This window comes from Scyliorhinus canicula, chromosome 16 (assembly GCF_902713615.1).
Source record: "Scyliorhinus canicula chromosome 16, sScyCan1.1, whole genome shotgun sequence".
NCBI lineage: Eukaryota > Metazoa > Chordata > Chondrichthyes > Carcharhiniformes > Scyliorhinidae > Scyliorhinus > Scyliorhinus canicula.
Window position 1 is genome coordinate 86,750,220 of NC_052161.1, and position 19,638 is coordinate 86,769,857.

General features: G+C 49.8%; 2 protein-coding genes across 2 annotated transcripts in view; both read right to left on the reverse strand.

The window, feature by feature from the left end:
* Positions 1-1,216: 1,216 nt before the first annotated feature.
* LOC119950612 (endothelial cell-selective adhesion molecule-like) lies at positions 1,217-19,614 on the reverse strand. Its single transcript, XM_038773199.1, has 6 exons — positions 19,483-19,614; positions 12,045-12,302; positions 10,201-10,328; positions 8,924-8,976; positions 7,251-7,376; positions 1,217-1,488 (listed from the first exon to the last, which is right to left on the reverse strand). Exons 1-6 carry the CDS (start codon positions 19,592-19,594, stop codon positions 1,458-1,460), a joined length of 708 nt encoding a protein of 235 aa, XP_038629127.1. The 5' UTR covers positions 19,595-19,614; the 3' UTR covers positions 1,217-1,457.
* Positions 19,606-19,638, reverse strand: part of LOC119951011 (T-cell surface glycoprotein CD4-like) — a 189,397-nt gene continuing 189,364 nt past the window's right edge. Inside the window, exon 6 of the mRNA XM_038774044.1 lies at positions 19,606-19,613. Within this exon, the coding sequence (XP_038629972.1) occupies positions 19,606-19,613 (8 nt within the window). The remainder of the gene's footprint in view (positions 19,614-19,638) is intronic.

Consider the following 19,638-nt stretch of genomic DNA (forward strand, 5'->3'; position numbering starts at 1 on the left):
GTAGTGAACTCGCCAACATTGAGGGCATTTAAAAATTTATTGGATAAGCATATGGATGATAAGGGCATAGTGTAGGTTAGATGGCCTTTAGTATTTTTCCATGTCGGTGCAACATCGAGGGCCGAAGGGCCTGTACTGCGCTGTATCGTTCTATGTTCTATGTTCTATAGTGGGGATGGGCAGGGTAAGGGGGGATGTGCCACATAGTGGGGATGGGCCGGGTAAGGGGGGATGTGCCACATAGTGGGGATGGGCCGGGTAAGGGGGGATGTGCCACATAGTGGGGATGGGCCGGGTAAGGGGGGACGTGCCACATAGTGGGGATGGGCAGGGTAAGGGGGGGATGTGTCATATAGTGCGGATGGGCAGGGTAAGGGGGGATGTGCCACATAGTGGGGATGGGCCGGGTAAGGGGGGGCGTGCCACATAGTGGGGATGGGCAGGGTAAGGGGGGACGTGCCACATAGTGGGGATGGGCAGGGTAAGGGGGGGGATGTGCCATGTAGTGGGGATGGGCCGGGTAAGGGGGGGATGTGTCACATAGTGCGGATGGGCAGGGTAAGGGGGGATGTGCCACATAGTGGGGATGGGCAGGGTAAGGGGGAATGTGCCACATAGTGGGGATGGGCCGGGTAAGGGAGGATGTGTCACATAGTGGGGATGGGCCGGGTAAGAGGGCGATGTGCCACATAGTGGGGATGAGCCGGGTAAGGGGGGGATGTGCCATGTAGTGGGGATGGGCCGGGTAAGGGGGGATGTGCCACATAGTGGGGATGGGCAGGGTAAGGGAAAATGTGCCACATAGTGGGGATGGTCAGGGTAAGGGAGGACGTGCCACATAGTGGGGATGGGCAGGGTAAGGGGGGATGTGCCATGTAGTGGGGATGGGCAGGGTAAGGGGGGGATGTGCCACATAGTGGGGATGGGCCGGGTAAGGGGGGGTGTGCCATGTAGTGGGGATGGGCCGGGTAAGGGGGGATGTGCCACATAGTGCGGATGGACAGGGTAAGGGTGTATCCCATGGCGCATCACATGGCGCATCACGTGGTCCGCATGACTAACGTTCGCTTCTGTGGAAGGCGCTTGAGGACGGCCGCACTCCTTTTTTTTCATAAATTTAGAGTACCCAATTAAGTTTGAGCAATTAAGGGGCAATTTAGCGTGGCCAATCCACCTGCCCTGCACATCTTTTGGGTTGTGGGGGTGAAACCCACGCAAACACGGGGAGAATGTGCAAACTCCACATGGACAGTGACCCAGAGCCGGGATTCGAACCTGGGACCTCGGCGCCGTGAGGCTACAGGGCGAACCCACTGAGCCACCGTGCTGCCCTGGCCGGCCGCACTCCTGATTGGACGGTTGGCATGTGAGCGGTGGGGATGTGGCCAATCATGGAGGAGGGACTGGAGGAGGAAGATTCAAAACATTCTAGTTGGCTACAAAGGATGATCCCAGGTTCAAGCGGTGTACTGTCCTCTGGGGCCCAGCCTGAAAAGATAAGAATAGAGGGTTACTTTCTCAAAGAATAAAGCTCATGTTGCACAGAACGAGGCCCTTCGGCCCATCGTGTCTGTGCTGGCCATCAAGCAGCTATCCCAATCCCATTTTCCAGCATTTGGTCTATTATCTTGCACACTGTGGCGTTTCAAATGCTCATTTAAATGGTCTTTAAATGTTGTGAGGGTTTCCGCCTCTCTAACCCTCTCAGGCAGCGAGTTCCAGATTCCCACCAACCTCTGGGTGAAAAGGTTTCTCCTCAAATCCCCTCTGATCTCCCAGCCTAACCCGGATAAAAGCAAATTCCTGCGGATGCTGGAATCTGAAACCAAAGAGAAAATGCTGGAAAACCTCAGCAGGTCTGGCAGCATCTGTACGGAGAGAAAAGAGCTAACGTTTCGAGTCCAGGTGACCCTTTGTCAAAGCTTTGCCAGACTTGCTGGGATTTTCCAGCATTTTCTCTCCAGCCTAACCATCCCTCTTCATAGCTGAAACGCTCCAACCCAGGCAACACCCTGGCGAATCACCTCTGCTCTCTCTCCAGTGTCATCACATCCTTCCTATAGTGTGGTGACCAGAATTTCACACAGTACTGTAGCTATGGCCCAACCAATGTTTTATCCAGCTCCCATCATCATCTCCCATTTCCAGCTAATAAAGGCACGTATTCCATCTGCCTTGTTAACCACCTTTTCTACCTGTCCTGCTGCCTTCAGGGATCTGTGGACATGCACCCCAAGGCCCCTCTGGTCCTCTATCCTAACATCCTACTGTTCATTGTGGATTCCCTGGCCTTTAGACATAGACATAGAACATACAGCTCACAAGGAGGCCATTCAGCCCATCGAGTCTGCACGGATCCACTTAAGCCCTCACTTCCACCCTATCCCCGTAACCCAATAACCCCTCCTTTTTAAAAAATAAATTTACAGTACCCAATTACTTTTTCCAATTAAGGGGCAATTTAGCGCGGCCAATCCACCTGCCCTGCACATCTTTGGGTTGTGGGGGCTTTTATGACCGCTTTCGAACTGGAATTGAGCAGTTTAATCACCTCGGGGTAGTTTGAGAAGTAATCTATGGTTCGAAAATAATCATTTCCATGGAAGTAAAACAGGTCAATGTCAACCTTTGACCATGGAGTCTTTGCAAGGTCATGCATCGTAAGTGCCTCCTTTTGCTGCTGTGAGTGGTAACGTTGGCAGTTTTCGCATGATTGGCAGGTATCCTCATGATACCTGGCCAATATACTGATTGACGAGCTCTTCGTTTGAACTTTTCCATCCCCAGATGGCCTTCATGCACCTTGCTGAGGATCATGTTCCTTATCGAAGCCGGAATTACAATCTGGCCTTGTCTAAGCAGGAATCCGTTCATGCTGCTCAGATCCGCTCGTATGTTCCTGTAGCTGGAACAAGTTCCTTTGAGCCACCATCTCGCATGTACTTCAGCCCACGCTGAATTGTGTCATCCTTGGCTGTTTCCTCTTTAATTAGTTTCATTTTCTCATCAGAGAGAGGTAGACATTCTGCTATCAGGGTTGCTTGAGCTTCGATGGCCTGGACAACGTCGGTCGATCCTGTATATTCCTCAGTTGCACGCGACAGTGCATCGGCTACAACAAAGTATTTACCCGGTGTGTAGACTAGCTCAAAGTCATACCTTTGAAGTTTTATTATCATACGTTGGAGCCTCGGAGACATATCATTAAAAGTTTTCTTGATGATGGATACGAGAGAACGATGATCCGTCTCCACGGTAAAGGTGAGTAACCCGGACACATCGTTGTGGAACTCGTCCATTCCAGTGAGGAAACCCAAACATTATGTTTTGATTTGCGCATAGCGCTGCTCGGTCGGTGTCATTGCTTTTGACGCATAAACCATCGTTTGCCATTACCCATCAGATGTTTGCTGAACTAACACAGCTCCTATGCCGTCCTGGCTAGCATCTGTGGATACCTTTGTTTCATTCTTAGGATTGATGAAAGACAGAACTGGTGCTGTGGTGAGTGCTGTCATTAAGTCAGACCACTCCTTCGCGTGTTCTTCAGCCATGTGAATACAACATTTTTCTGTACTCGCCGTCTCAGAGCCGTTGTACATGATGATAAATTTGGAATGAGCTTTCCCAGAAAGTTTACCACGCCTAGCAGTCTAAGAACCGCTTTCTTGTCTTTGGGGGAAGACACCTTGTTGACGGCTGCAACCTTCTCGGTGTCTGGCTGCACACCTTGAGCTGAAATCTGGTCACCTAAAAAGGTGAGTTTGTGGATACCAAATTGACATTTGGTCTATTGAGTTTTAAACCAAACCTCTCTACTTGTTGCATTAGAACAAGAAAAAAGAACAATACAGCACAGGAACAGGCCCTTCGGCCCTCCAAACCTGTACCGGTCAAAATACCACAACCCTCAGCACTTCCTTGTGCTCTATCCCTCTATACCCATCCTATCCATGTGCTTGCCAAGATGCCTTTTGAACGCCGTTAATGTATCTGTTTCCACAACCTTCCCTGGCAACGTGTTCCAGGAACTCACCACCCTCTGCGTAAAAGAACTGCCTCGCACATCTCCTCTAAACTTTGTCCCACGGAACTTAAACCTATGCCCCTGTTCACTGACCCCTCCACCCTGGGAAAGAGTTCCTGCCCATCCACTCTATCCATGCCCCTCATAATCTTGCAGACATCTATCAGGTCACCCCTCAACCTCTGTCTTTCTAATGAAAACAGTCCGAGTCTGTTCAGCCTCTCCACATAGCAAACACCCCTCCAGACCAGGAAACATCCTAGTAAACCTCCTCTGCACCCTCTCCAAAGCCTCCACATCCTTCTGGCAGTGTGGCGACCAGAATTGTGCGCAATATTCCAAGTGCGGCCTTACCAAGGTTCTATGCAACTGTATCATGACAGTTTGTAATACTCAATGTCCTGTCCAATGAAGGCAAGCATTCCGTATGCTTTCTTGACTACCTTGTCCACTTGTGTTGCCACTTTCAAAGATCTGTGGACATGCACGCACAGATCTCTCTAACTTTCTACATTCCTAAGAGTTTTGCCATTTACGATATATTTTCCCTCTATGTTAGACCTACCAAAATGCATTACTTGAAGTCTTGAGTTGTGTTCTTCTTGAGTCGCTGACCATATGATGATATCGTAAACATATACTCTGACATCTTCAAGACCTTCTATTATTTGTTCCATCGCTCAATTAAGTATTTCTGATGCCGATATGATACCAAAAGGCATTCGATTAAAACAGTACCCTCCATCTGGAGTGTTGATGTTTTCTGCTGGTTTCATCTAACTGCAGTTGCCTAAACCGTCTGGAGGCATCTAGTTTATGAAAATTCTGGCACATTTCACTCGTGATCTCTTCACATTTGGGAATTGGGGAATATTCCCTCTTTATATTTTCGTTGAGATCATTCGGATCAATGCAGATTCTGAGAATTCCATTTGTATTTTTGACCCACACCATTGAACAAACCCAGTCAGTGGGTTCTATCACTTTAGTGATGGTCCCTAGTTGCTGCATGTGGTTAGGTTCCAGTTTCAGGAACCTCGAGGGAGCTGGTACCCTCCTTGGTGCATCAATAACTGCTTGGAATTCTCTCTAATCTGTATTTTGTATGTGATTGGTAACGTACCCATTCCATGAAAAATATTGGGAAACTTGTTAATAATGGCATCTATTTGGTCTTTGCCAGTGGCGGAGATCTTGTCTGAGCTGTGAATTCACTTCACAGGAGCTCGCAAGCCAACAATGAAGAACATCTTGGTCCTCCAATCTATAATTTGAGAGGCATCTTCATGTCTTTGACCTGATGACATTGCCACTGCAGTCCCTTAACCGACATTGTCAGCAATTTGAGGTTTTGTTTTCAGTTTGGCTAAGTCTAATTGATTTATTAGATTAGCTCGTGCACCGGTATCCAGTTTAATTTGAGCATTGCTTCCGTTAACCTTTAATGAAAGGTTGAACCCTGACTGAGATCGGGTTTAAATTTGCCGCATTGGAAATTGCCTGTGGAGTTTTATTTACACTTTCAACAATATCACTTTCAACAATATCAACAAAGAAAGTGTCTTCTAAATCATATTTATCTTGCACAGTGTCAGGTTTACTGGCTTTATTTTCATATTTGTTTAAACTTATTTCCTGGACAACTCTTCCTTTAGTGACTGCACTCATCTTTTTAAATTGTTCCGATGTAGTTCCCGTTCGACACTGAGAAATGAAGAGATTAAGTCTGTGACACTTTGCACAGGTTTTACCGAAGGCTGGCCATTTTTTTTTTTGCTTGGTGGACGTGGCCACCACGTTTGCACGCCATGATGCTCGTGATGTCATGTGCAAAATGGCCGCCGTCTGATGCGCGCTGATTTTTCAAATGCGGCACTGCATCAACGGCGTTGGCCGCGTTGTTTGTTTTCACGCCACTTTCATGGACCAACATTTCGGAATATTGATTTTTATCAAGTTTGTTTGCACGACATATACTAATGGTGTCTTCTAACGTTAACTTTGATTGTCTCAGTAATCTCTCACGCTGCTTTTCATTTTTAATCAATATACAATCTGATCGCACAGAATGGAGTCTAATAATATGGAAAAGTACAGGTCTGCGTTTGAGCCTGAGATCTGTAATAAAGCAGTCAAGTGTTTCACCTGCTTTCTGGACTCTTTTCTGGAATATATATCTTTCAAAGTTTCATTTATCTAAAGCTCACAATGCCTGTCGAACATTTCGGTTGCTTTACTCTATTTTTTTTCTTTCATCTTCATTCTCAAAACGGAACGTGTTGAAAGTCTCTCGGGCTGGGGATCCAGCCATTAAGACCATAAGACCATAAGACATAGGAGCGGAAGTAAGGCCATTCGGCCCATCGAGTCCACTCCACCATTCAATCATGGTTGATTTCAACTCCATTTACCCGCTCTCTCCCCGTTGTTAAAAACAACACAATTTTCCGCTGATCACTGACTGCTTCAAGGTCCAAGGCTGAGATATATAATTCAAACTGCTGTTTGAAACTTTTCCAGTTAACATCAACTGTACCCGATGTCCGGAATTGCTTTGGAGTCGGCAAACCCTGCATGAAGCTTCTACTGCCCAGTTTTTTCCAACGTTACTGACTGCCACGAGGTGGTTGAGATCGGAGCCCGGTAGAGATTTCTTTCTTCTCTCTTTGCACGGAGATTTTTCCCTCGCTGAACATTTCAATGCTCTGAAAACACCCCTGGTACCATGTGACGTTTTCTTTATAAGGATGGCTTGGATGTGTAGTGTTCAACAAAAACATCAAGCTATGTTAATTAACAAAGCTGATTTATTAACACTACTTTTAACCAGATTTGAAAGTAGTCCGAAGTACAATGGTTGCTAAATAAACTACGCTATAACTCTTGACTGCTCTTGAGAACCATCTGGTGGTTAGATGTATTTACATGAAATTGTTAAACCTTCACCTCCCACACACTATCCATATTGTTCCAGCAACTGGACCCTGTGAGTAATCGGTTTGCTCCTGAAGGCGTCCCCCAATCCCCCCTCCCATACAACACTCCTTAAAACCAAAACCATTGAATGATTTGTTAGTTGTCCCTCCTGAGAGAGGCCTGAGACAGCTGAGAGTCAAATTGGCTTTCCCGTTAGCACTCCGATTGGGCACTGCGCTGACTCAAAGATTGGCAAAAACCTGAAATATCTGATAGCGCCGGCTCTCTGTCACCAGCTCCAACTCACCGGTTCCCTTTCCCCTGTGAGGACCGGCCTCTCCGTGGCTGATGGGGGCAGTAACGAGGCAACGGCGGTAGCGGGCGTTCCGTGCTCGTGTAATCATTGCTGTTGCAAAGTGGCTGGTTCGAGAGTCTGAGAGGGGAACATGAAACAAGTTAATAATTTGTTAAGTAACAACCCTCAACACTGTCCCCATCAAACACTCCCAGGACAGGTACAGCACGGGGTTAGATACAGAGTAAAGCTCCCTCTACACTGTCCCCATCAAACACTCCCAGGACAGGTACAGCACCGGGTTAGATACAGAGTAAAGCACCCTCTACACTGTCCCCATCAAACACTCCCAGAACAGGTAGAGCACTTGGTTAGATACAGGGTAAAGCTCCCTCTACACTGACCCCATCAAACATTCCCAGGACAGGTAGAGCATGGGGTTAGATACAGAGTAAATCTCCCTCTACACAGTCCCCATCAAACACTCCCAGGACAGGTACAGCACGGGGTTAGATACAGAGTAAATCTCCCTCTACACTGTCCCCATCAAACACTCCCAAGACAGGTACAGCACGGGGTTAGATACAGAGTAAAGCTCCCTCTACACTGTCCCCATCAAACACTCCCAGGACAGGTACAGCACGGGGTTAGATACAAAGTAAAGCTTCCTCTGCACTGTCCTCATCAAACACATCCCAGGACAGGAACAGCACAGGGTTAGATACAGAGTAAAGCTCCCTCTACACTGTCCCATCAGACACTCCCAGGACAGGTACAGCACGGGGTTAGATACAGAGTAAAGCTCCCTCTACACTGTCCCCATCAAACACTCCCAGGACAGGTACAACATGGGGTTAGATACAGAGTAAAGCTCCCTCTACACTGCCCCCATCAAACATTCCCAGGACAGGTACAGCACAGGGTTAGATACAGAGTAAATCTCCCTCTACACTGTCCCCATCAAACACTCCCAGAACAGGTACAGCACGGGGTTAGATACAGAGTAAAGCTCCCTCTACACTGTCCCCATCAAACACTCCCAGGACAGGTACTGCACGGGGTTAGATACAGAGTAAAGCTCCCTCTACTCTGTCCCCGTCAAACACTCCCAGGACAGGTACAGCACGGGGTTAGATACAGAGTAAAGCTCCCTCGACACTGTTCCATCAAACACCCCCAGGACAGCTACAGCACGGGGTTAGATACAGAGTACAGCTCCCTCTACACTGTCCCCATCAAACACTCCCAGGACAGGTACAGCACGGGGTTAGATACAGAGTAAAGCTCCCCCTACACTGTCCCCATCAAACACTCCCAGGACAGGTACAGCACGGGGTTAGATACAGAGAAAAGCTCCCCCTACACTGTCCCCATCAAACACTCCCTGGACAGGTACAGCACGGGGTTAGATACAGAGTAAAGCTCCCTCTACACTGTCCCCATCAAACACTCCCAAGACAGGTACAGCACGGGGTTAGATACAGAGTAAAGCTTCCTCTACACTGTCCCCATCAAACACTCCCAGGACAGGTACAGCACGGGGTTAGATACAGAGTAAAGCTCCCTCTATATTGTCCCCATCAAACACCCCCAGGACAGGTACAGCATTTGGAATCAAGTTAAGTGTCTGGTTGGCAGGTTCTGGGTATGGAGGGGTATTTGAGAGATGTTTCAAGGTAACTCACTGGTGACTGTGCTCCCGGCACAGAGGGTGTCTCAATCTCCTCAATGCTCGTCTCTGTGAGGAAAGAACAGACATTCCGAGTTAGCAATGGAGTAAACATTTTGCAATGATGAGAGATTTAGGATGGAAGAGAGAGAGAGAGACGGAGACCGAGGGGCAGTGAGGCAGAAAAACAGAGAGAGAGAGAGGGGGAGAGAGAAAGAGAGAAGGGGAGAGAGTGAGAAAGACAGTGGGCGAGAGAGAGGGACAGGGCGAGAGAGAGGGACACAGCGAGAAAGAGAGAGCAAGATAGTGTGAGAGAAACAGGGAGAGAGAGAGAGAGAGACAGCCATAGAGAAACAGTCAGACAGGCAGCCAGGGAGAGTGAGAGACAATACCAAAGAGACAGAGGGAGTCACACAGCATGACGGGCAGAGGGAGAACGAGAGCTGTGATGATATGCAAAAAGCAAGTTTGTACATAATGTTAAGCATGACCTCCGACCACTAGGTGGCAGTGTAAACCCACCACATAACCCTGTAGCTGGGGAGTTGGATGTAAGTCGTGTTGGTGGATAGACATATTTTTCAGTAGTTCTACAATAGTTAATTAGTGTTCGTAGTTTATTATTTTCTTTATCCTAGTTATCTTATCACGCATGTGTTTCATAATAAATTATTTACACTGTATGTTCTGTAGTTCATCATTCACTTTGGCCTGTCCACAGAACATGACAAGAACGAGAGCCAAAGAGAGAGAGAAAGAAACAGGGGAAAGTGACAGAGAGAGAAAGGGACAGAGAGAAAGAGAGAGAGAGCGAGAGAGTGCGTCAGCAAGCAACAGAGAACATGACAGAGCGAAAGGGATGAGAGTGAGGGAGAGACAGAGAGAAACTCAGTGAGACAGAGCGACAGACAGCAAGAGAGAGAGGAGAGAGAGAGACAGGAGTGGAGAGATTGAGAGTGATATGGAGATGTAGATGGAGAGACAGAGAGGGAGAGACAGAAAGGGGGAGACAGAGAGAAAGACTGAGAGAGTGAGAGACAGGGATTTTGAGAGAGGTAGACAGAAACAGTGAGTGTGAGACAGATAGAGAGAGGGAGTGAGAGACAGAGAGTGAGAGGGAGTGACGGAGAGATGAGAGTGAGGAAGGAGAGATGAGAGAGTGAGACAGCTAGATACAGAGAAAGAGGTTTTGGGAGGCAGTAATAGCTCTCGCTTGAGGGATGTTAGAATGGATCAGTGAATCAAAGAATGGGCATGGGAGCAATGGCCCAATCCTTGCCCTGGTACCCTTACCCGCCTCCTGGCTCTCTTTGCCAGGCAGATGCCAATCAGCGTGAAGATGACAATCAGGAGGAGTAAAGAGGCTGATGTCCCGATCATCAGGATTAAATTGTCCTTCCCGAAGATACTGACAACCGGCTCTACACAGAACAGGAAAACGTCAAATAATTCCCAAAATCAGAGACACACTCGCATCTTACACCGTGCTATACCTGTCCTGGGAGTGTTTGATGGGGACAGTGTAGAGGGAGCTTTACTCTGTATCTAACCCCGTGCTGCACCTGTCCTGGGAGTGTTTGATGGGGACAGTGTAGAGGGAGCTTTACTCTGTATCTAACCCCGTGCTGTACCTGTCCTGGGAATGTTTGATGGGGACAGTGTAGAGGGACCTTTACTCTGTATCTAACCCTGTGCTGTACCTGTCCTGGGAGTGTTTGATGGGGATAGTGTAGAGGGAGCTTTACTCTGTATCTAACCCCGTGCTGTACCTGTCCTGGGAGTGTTTCATGGAGACAGTGTAGAGGGAGCTTTACTCTGTATCTAACCCCGTGCTGCACCTGTCCTGGGAGTGTTTGATGGGGACAGTGTAGAGGTAGCTTTAGTCTGTATCTAACCCCGTGCTGTACCTGTCCTGGGAGTGTTTGATGGGGAGAGTGTGGAGGGAGCTTTACTCTGTATCCAACCCCGTGCTGTACCTGTCCTGGGAGTGTTTGATGGGGACAGTGAAGAGGGAGCTTTTCTCTGTATCTAATCCTGTGCTGTACCTGTCCTGGGAGTGTTTGATGGGGACAGTGTAGAGGGAGCTTTACTCTGTATCTAACCCTGTGCTTTACCTGTCCTGGGAGTGTTTGATGGCGACAGTGTAGTGGGAGCTTTACTCTATATCTAACCCCGTGCTGTGCCTGTCCTGGGAGTGTTTGATGGGGACAATGCAGAAGGAGCTTTACCCTGTATCTAACCCATACTGTACCTGTCCTGGGAGTGTTTGATGGGGACAGTGTAGAGGGAGCTTTACTCTGTATCTAACCCCGTGCTGTACCTGTCCTGTGAGTGTTTGATGGGGACAATGTAGAGGGAGCTTTCCTCTGTATCTAACCCCGTGCTGTACCTGTCCTGGAAGTGTTTGATGGGGACAGTGCAGAGGGAGCTTTACTCTGTATCTAACCCCATGCTGTACCTGTCCTGGGAGTGTGTGATGGTGATAGTGTGGAGGCAGCTTTACTCTGTATCTAACCCCGTGCTGTACCTGTCCTGGGAATCTTTGATGGGGACAGTGCAGAGGGTTCTTTACTCTGTATCTAATCCCGTGCTGTTCCTGTCCTGGGAGTGTTTGATGGGGACAGTGTAGAGGGAGCTTTACTCTGTATCTAACCCCGTGCTGTACTTGTCCTGTGAGTGTTTGATGGGGACAGTGTAGAGGGAGCTTTACTCTGTATCTAACCCCGTGCTGTACCTGTCCTGGGAGTGTTTGATGGGGACAGTGCGGAGGGAGCTTTACTCTGTATCTAACCCCGTGCTGTACCTGTCCTGGGAGTGTTTGATGGGGGACAGTGTAGAGGGAGCTTTACTCTGTATCTAACCCCGTGCTGTACCTGTCCTGGGAGTGTTTGATGGGGACAGTGCAGAGGGAGCTTTACTCTGTATCTAATCCCGTGCTGTACCTGTCCTGGGAGTGTTTCATGGGGACAGTGTAGAGGGAGCTTTACTCTGTATCTAACCCCGTGCTGTACATGTCCTGGGAGTGTTTGATGGGGAAAGTGTAGAGGGAGCTTTACTCTGTATCTAACCCCGTGCTGTACCTGTCCTGGGAGTGTTTCATGGGGACAGTGCAGATGTAGTTTTGTTCTGTATCTTACCTGTGACATTGAGGGTCAATGTTGCTGCTCCCAATCTGGCGTTGTTTTGAATGATTTCACAGGTCCATACTCCAGCTTCGTGCTTGGTGACCTTGATGAGGTTGATGGTGAGAGAATCCTTTCCTTGTGCAATCCCCCCTTTACTGGACATGTTGCTGTGTCTCCACTGAATCTGGGTGGATGGGGAATGATGGGAGATCAGGCAACTGAGAGAGATGTTCGAACCAATGATGATCATTCCGGGCTCGCTGACACTCACTGAGGGAGAGATCAAGACCAGGGTCAAAAATATAGAAACAGATCTTCACCAAAGTTCCGATACACTATCTGTCTCTCTCTGTATGTCTCCATCTCTGTCTGTCTCACTCTCTCTCTCTGTCTCACTCTCTCTCTCTCTGTCTCTTTCTATCTCTCTCTCTCTATTTATCTTTCACTTTGTCTCTCTCTCTCTGTCTGTCTCGCTCGGCCTCTCATTCTCTTTGCTCTGTTTCTTTCCATCTCTGTCTCTTTCTTTCTTGATCTGTCTATCTCTCTCTCTGTTTCTGTGTGTCTGTGTGTGTGTATGTGTGTCTCTCTCTCTCCCTTTCTCTCACAATATCTCTCTGTCACTCTCTCTATCACTCTCTCTCTCTATCTTTTTCTGCCTGTGCCTTCTCAAGACCTCCAGACTTCCCAGATTGTTTCAGTGACGGGTCATCGGTCATCACTTTGTCACTCCTGCCAAACCATCTGAACAGGGATTCGCGGCTTTTTCATCGAGCTCGCCATTTTCTCTGCAAAATAACTTGCCGAACATTTGATAGCCGTACTCATCTGGTTTACCCTCTGCTCTCGTGAATTCCTCATCATACTCATGGCCTCCGTGGACCTCAGCTTGGTACTCATCATTCGAGTTGCTATCAACTGCACAGACTTCTTCTGTGAAGTACGACTTTGCATATGGAATTACATAGTCACGCTGGAGGCCGCCCAGTCCAAAGTCAGCTGCCAATTTTGTTGCAAACTTCTCTTTAACAGTCCATGCTGTGAAATTTTAGGAGGACTGAAGAAATTGAAGAACAAATCATTTGGTATTGTTCCCGCAACCGTTTTGCGAGTACTCCTGCCCTGATGTTTTGTCTTTGTCTTAATAGATCGCAGAGTGACATTTCTTCCTTTCTTCCAGTCAATCTGGCATCCCGTGCAACCCGTGATTTCTGGTTCGTCAAAGAATTGAAGCTAATCAGGCCGCGATTCCATCTGGTATTCTTTCGGAATAACGTTATTGGTGAAATACTCCTTTGGCTCAAAGTTAAACTCCGGAGTGAAGCTTCTTGGCTGTTCAAACTCTGAACATTTAATGTTTACATCTCGCAGATGCTTTAATGTGGGCACATTGTGCTCCTGTATCATGCCACGGAGTATGTCCACATTCCTGAAGACTGGACCAAAAGTCTGGAATTTCATTTGGCTGCTGCATTTCTTCCTTCACTTTGTCATTGCATGTGTGGAGATTTACTTGTTTTCGATCAATGCAGTCCATCTTGTTGAGAGTTGCAGAATTCGCTGGACAATTCGCTGTCTGTAACGAAAGACCACTCAACCAGGTTCAGGGCCTCACATGCGTCCGCTCCTAATATGGACTCTCTCTTTGTGTCCACACTGGCGAATTGCACGATGTGACTCCGATTGTGCACCAATGCTTCGAGCTCACATATCCCCAGCGTTTCAATCGCATTCTGTGCATACTCAATCAGCCATTTTGGTCGATCAAAAACTATTGGTTGAAATCTAAGGCGGTTCAAATCGGACATGCGTTGCAATGATTAAGTCAGTGCACCAAAGAATGTCTAGTTTGTGACTATTTAAGATTTATTTTATTATTGTAACATGGGTAGAAAACAATACTAATACTAACGAACTGTAAACTGTTAACAACTAGAATATGAGAAAACACGACTATCCACCAGGACTTCTCACTCAGACTCCCTGAGGCTACAGTGTCACCTGGTGTAGTTCTACTGCCACCTGCTGGTTGGAGGCCGAACATATTAGCATACAGAATTGCTTATCCATAATATTACATCTCTCTCTCCCTCCCTCTCTGTCACGCTCTCTTTGTCTCTGTCACACTCTCTCTGTCTCTCTTTCACACTCTCTCTGTCTCTCTCTCTCTCTCACACACTCTCTCTGTCTTTCTCTCTCTCACACTTGGGGTGAATGTAACTCCATAATTCACACTGTATTGTATATACATGAGACCATGCATTTGTTAGCGCCGTTGCGTTGCCCGACCACTAGGGGGAGTAGCGCTGGGAATGCTTAGGAGTTTGTACAGGGCTCCACTCTTGGCTCCGCCCACGACTCCTCCCCCTGGACTGCTGTATAAATACCAATGCTCAGAGCCAGTCGTTCAGTTCATCGAGAGTTCAACGCGGAACAGGCTGGCTCTGTTGTAAGTAGATTAAAACCACTGTTTATATCTTAAAGCACGTGTCTAGTGAATTGATGGTTCCATCAATTTAATCTACTTAAGGAACAGTCAGGATCAATCATGGAATCAGCCCTCAAGCCTGAGCGACTGGAACTCGACCCGCAGGATGCAGAGGCAAAATAAATTTTTTCTGATTGGCTGCGGTGTTTTAAAGCCTACCTGGCGGAAGCAAGCACAGCCGAAACAACAGAGGAGCAGAAACTGAGCCTACTGCACGCGAGGGTGAGCCACAGAATCTCTACTCAACTAAACTGCGCCGGTTCGAATACTGAAGCCCTAGCGCTACTCGACAAAATGTATGTAAGGCCTGTAAATGAGGTCTACACGCGACACGTGTTTACTACTCGCCTCCAGCGGCCTACGGAATCGCTCGCAGAATTCCTGAGCGAGCTTAAAACTTTATCGAGTGACTGTAATTACCAGGCGGTTACCGCAGCAGAACATAGAGAACTTGCTGTATGCGATGCCTTTGTTGCGGGCCTTAGGTCAAATTACGTGCGGCAACGACTGCTGGAAAAGGGGGCCCTAAATCTTGAAGCGACTGTTGAACTTGCTACGACTATGGAGGTCTCATTTCGCAGCCTCACCTCGTTCCCCGCGGACCTCACCATGGACCCCCGACCAGCGATTCCACCTGGCCTGCGCCGCGCGGCCGCCCAGCCACAATGCTGCCCCAGCCTGCCAATTTTGCAGCCAGAATCAGCACTCGCAGCAGCACTGCCCGGCCCGCAATGCGACCTGCAGCAGCTGCGGGCAAAAAGGACACTATGCCAGAGTGTGTCTGGCGAAGAATGCCCTAGCCTCTAACCCCTCCCATGGCTCAAAGCACTCGTTCCCTGAATTCACAGGCCGGCAGGCCCCAAAATGCTGCAGCGTGTATGCCGACTCCGCCCCCACCCGACATGTGCGACTCATGGGCGCGGCCATCTTGGCAATCCTCCTCCATGCAGCCGGCCATGTGCAGCTCATGGGGGCGGCCATCTTGGCAATCCTCCTCCATGCAGCCGGCCATGTGCGACTCATGGGGGCGGCCATCTTGGCAATCCTCCTCCATGCGGCCGGCCGTGTGCGACTCATGGGGGCGGCCATCTTGAGATCCATCCCCTCCAAACTCTGAAACTCACCTCGACGACTACGAACTCAGAGGGCAGTCATCACGGGGCCACTCCAGCACAGCTGATCGAGCCGCCGACGACCCGCAACTCAGCGCAGTCACTCTGGACGAATCGCGCCCGAAGCATCTGCGAAACTCGATGGCGACGGTACAAATCAACAGGTACAGCACGCCGTGCCTTTTCGACTCCGGGAGCACTGAGAGCTTCATACACCCAGATCTGATTAGACGTTGTTCGCTCCCCGTTCCCCGTTTTCCCCGCGCGGCAAACTATCTGCCTCGCTTCGGGCTCCCACTCTGTCCAGGTCCAAGGGCGCACTGCCGCGACGCTCACAATCCAAGGCGCTAGCTATGCCAAATTCCAGCTCTATGTCCTGCCCGAACTCTGCGCCCCACTCTTATTAGGCCTTGATTTCCAGTGTAATCTCAAGAGTCTCACCCTCAGTTTCGGCGGACCCCTACCCCCACTCACTATCTGCAGCCTAGCCACGTTGCGAATCTCCCCCCCTCCTCTCTGTGCCAACCTCACCCCGGACTGTAAACCCGTAGCCACTTGCAGCAGGCGGTACAGCCTGCAGGATAGGGTGTTCATCCGATTGGAGGTCCAAAGGCTCCTCAGTGAGGGGATCATAGAGGCCAGCAACAGCCCCTGGAGAGCTCAGGTGCTGGTCGTCAAGACCGGGGGGAAATTCCGCATTGTTGTCGACTATAGTCAGACCATAAATAGATTTATGCTCCTCAACGCGTATCCCCTCCCCAGGATTGCAGACATGGTAAATCAGATCGCCCAGCATCGGCTATTTTCCACGGTGGATCTGAAGTCTGCATACCACCAGCTCCCAATCCGTCCAGAGGACCGCCACTACACGGCATTCGAGGCCGATGGCCGCCTCTTCCATTTCCTCCGGGTTCCCTTCGGCGTCACTAACGGGGTTTCGGTGTTCCAACAAGCAATGGACCGAATGGTGGACCAACACGGGCTGCGGGTCACGTTCCCGTACTTGGATAACGTTACCATCTGCGGCTATGATCAGCAGGACCACAACGCCAACCTCCACCGTTTTCTCCAGACGGCTTAGAAACTAAACCTCACCTACAACAAGGAGAAATGCGTTTTCCGCACGACCAGACTAGCCATCCTCGGCTGTGTCGTGGAAAACGGAGTCCTGGGCCCCGACCCGGACCGTATGCGCCTCCTCTTAGAACTCCCCCTCCCCCATTGCCCCAAGGCCCTCAAACGGTGCTTGGGATTCTTTTCGTATTACGCCCAGTGGGTCCCTCAATATGCGGACAAAGCCCGCCCACTATTTAAGGCCACACGATTTCACCTGTCAGCTGAGGCGCGACAGGCCTTCAATTGCATCAAGGAGGACATCGCCAAAGCGGCCATGCGGGCGGTGGACGAATCCACTCCATTTCAGGTTAAGAGCGACGCCTCAGAGGTAGCTCTAGCAGCCACTTTAAATCAGGCAGGGAGACCAGTCGCATTCTTCTCCCGTACCCTATCCGCTTCGGAACTCCGACACTCCTCAGTCGAAAAAGAAGCACAAGCCATTGTGGAGGCTATACGTTACTGGAGGCACTACCTCGCAGGGAGGAGGTTCACCCTCATCACCGACCAAAGATCAGTTGCCTTCATGTTTGACAACTCGCAAAGGGGCAAGATTAAAAACGATAAAATCCTGCGGTGGAGGATCGAACACCCCACCGATCGCTATGATATTAAGTATCGACCGGGGAAGCTCAACGAGCCCCCAGATGCCCCCAGATGCCCTATCCTGCGGGACATGCGCCAGCGCGCAGATCGACCACCTGAAAATCATCCACAAGGCCCACCTGGTCAAGGCTTCTAGGCCCTTTGAACGCCTCGCGATCGATTTCAAAGGGCCACTCCCCTCAACTAACAGGAACGTCATAGATGAGTTCTCCCGCTTCCTATTTGCTATTCCGTGCCCCGACATGACCTCCCACACAGTCATTAGGGCCCTGCATAGTATCTTCACCCTGTTTGGTTTCCCCAGCTACGTGCACAACGACAGGGGTGCGTCCTTCATGAGTGACGAGCTGCGTCAGTACCTGCTCGACAAGGGCATTGCCTCGAGCAGGACTACCAGCTACAACCCCAGAGGGAACGGGCAGGTGGAGAGGGAGAATGCGACGGTCTGGAAGACCATCCTACTGACCCTCCGGTCCAGGAATCTCCAAGTCTGCCATTGGCAGGAAGTCCTCCCAGACGCGCTCCACGCTATTAGGTCCCTCTTATGCACAGCGACCAATCAGACCCCTCATGAGAGGCTCTTCATTTTTTCCAGGGGCACTACCACGGGGGTCTCTCTCCCGGCATGGCTGAAGACACCGGGCCCTGTACTCCTCAGGAAGCACGTCAGGGCGCACAAAACTGACCCCCTTGTAGAGAAGGTGCGCCTGCTTCACTCCAACCACCAGTACGCCTTCATCGAGTTCCCCGACGGCCGTCAGGACACCGTATCCCTCCGGGACCTTGCACCCGCCGGGTCCAGCATCCCCTCTATCACTACAGATGCACCCCTCACCCTACACCCGATCCTGCCGCCCCCTCGGGCTCCCGAGCCCACTAGCTCACTGCATTGGTTCCGCGCAACCCAGCTGCCCCCACACGCTCCCGAGCCCACTGAGCCCACTAGCTTGCTCCATCTGTTCCGCGTGCCCGCACCGGCTAACCCCCAGCGCCCTCAGTCCCCAGTCGAACCAGACGGGTCTGAAACTCGGACGAGATCTTCCCTGGAGTCGGCCATCGTACCCCAACCCACAACACCCGTCCAGCCACCGCAAGTAGCTGCAACCCTGGTGCTCCGCAGATCACAGCGGACAGTCCGACCATCGGACAGACTCAATTTATGAACCACCACCCCCGCTGGACTTGATTTTTTTGTAGGGGGTGAATGTGGTGAATGTAACTCCGTAATTCACACTGTATTGTATATACATGAGACCATGCATTTGTAAGCTCAGTTGCGTTGCCCGACCACTAGGGGGAGTAGCGCTGGGAATGCTTAGGAGTTTGAACAGGGCTCCACCCTTGGCTCCGCCCATGACTCCTCCCCCTGGACTGCTGTATAAATACCAATGCTCAGAGCCAGTTGTTCAATTCATCGAGAGTTCAACGCGGAACAGGCTGGCTCTGTTGTAAGTAGATTAAAACCACTGTTCATATCTTAAAGCACGTGTCTAGTGAATTGATAGTTCCATTAACACTCTCTGTCTCTCTCTCACACTCTCCGTCTTTCACACTCTCTCTCTCACTCTCTCCGTCTCTGTCACACTTTCTCTGTTTCTCTCACTTTCTCTGTTTCTCTCTCTCTCTCTGTCTGTCTCTCTCTTTTTCTGTCTCTCTCACACTCTCTCTGTCTCTCTCTCTCTCTGTCTCTCTCTCTCTGTCTGTCCCTCTCTCTCTCTCTCACACTCTCCGTTTCTCTCACACTCTCTCTGTCTCTCTCTCTTCTCTCTCTCACACTCTCTCCGTCTCTCTCACACTCTCTCTGTCTCTCTCTCTGTCTCTCTCTCTCTCTCACACTCTCTCTCTCTGTCTCTCTCTCTGTCTCTCTCTCTCTCTTCTCTCTCTCACACTCTCTCCGTCTCTCTCACACTCTCTCTGTCTCTCTCTCACACTCTGTCTCTCTCTCTCTCTCTCTGTCTCCCTCACACTCTCTCTGTCTCTCTCTGTCTCTCTCTCACACTCTCTCTGTCTCTCTCACACTCTGTCTCTCTCACACTCTCTCTGTCTCTCTCTCTCTCTTCCCTCTCTCACACTCTCTCCGTCTCTCTCGCACTCTCTGTCCCTCTCTTTCCCAGTCCACCCTCCGCAGCCTCACCTTGGATCACGGTGACACTCAGCTTGCGTGAGATGTTCCTGTTTCGGAGGCCCAGTTGGCAGATGTAATCTCCCCCGTCTCCCAGCGTGTTGACTGTGAGGACCACAGACATGTTTATCTTATTCAGGAACCTTGGCGTTCGGACGCGGCTCTCCC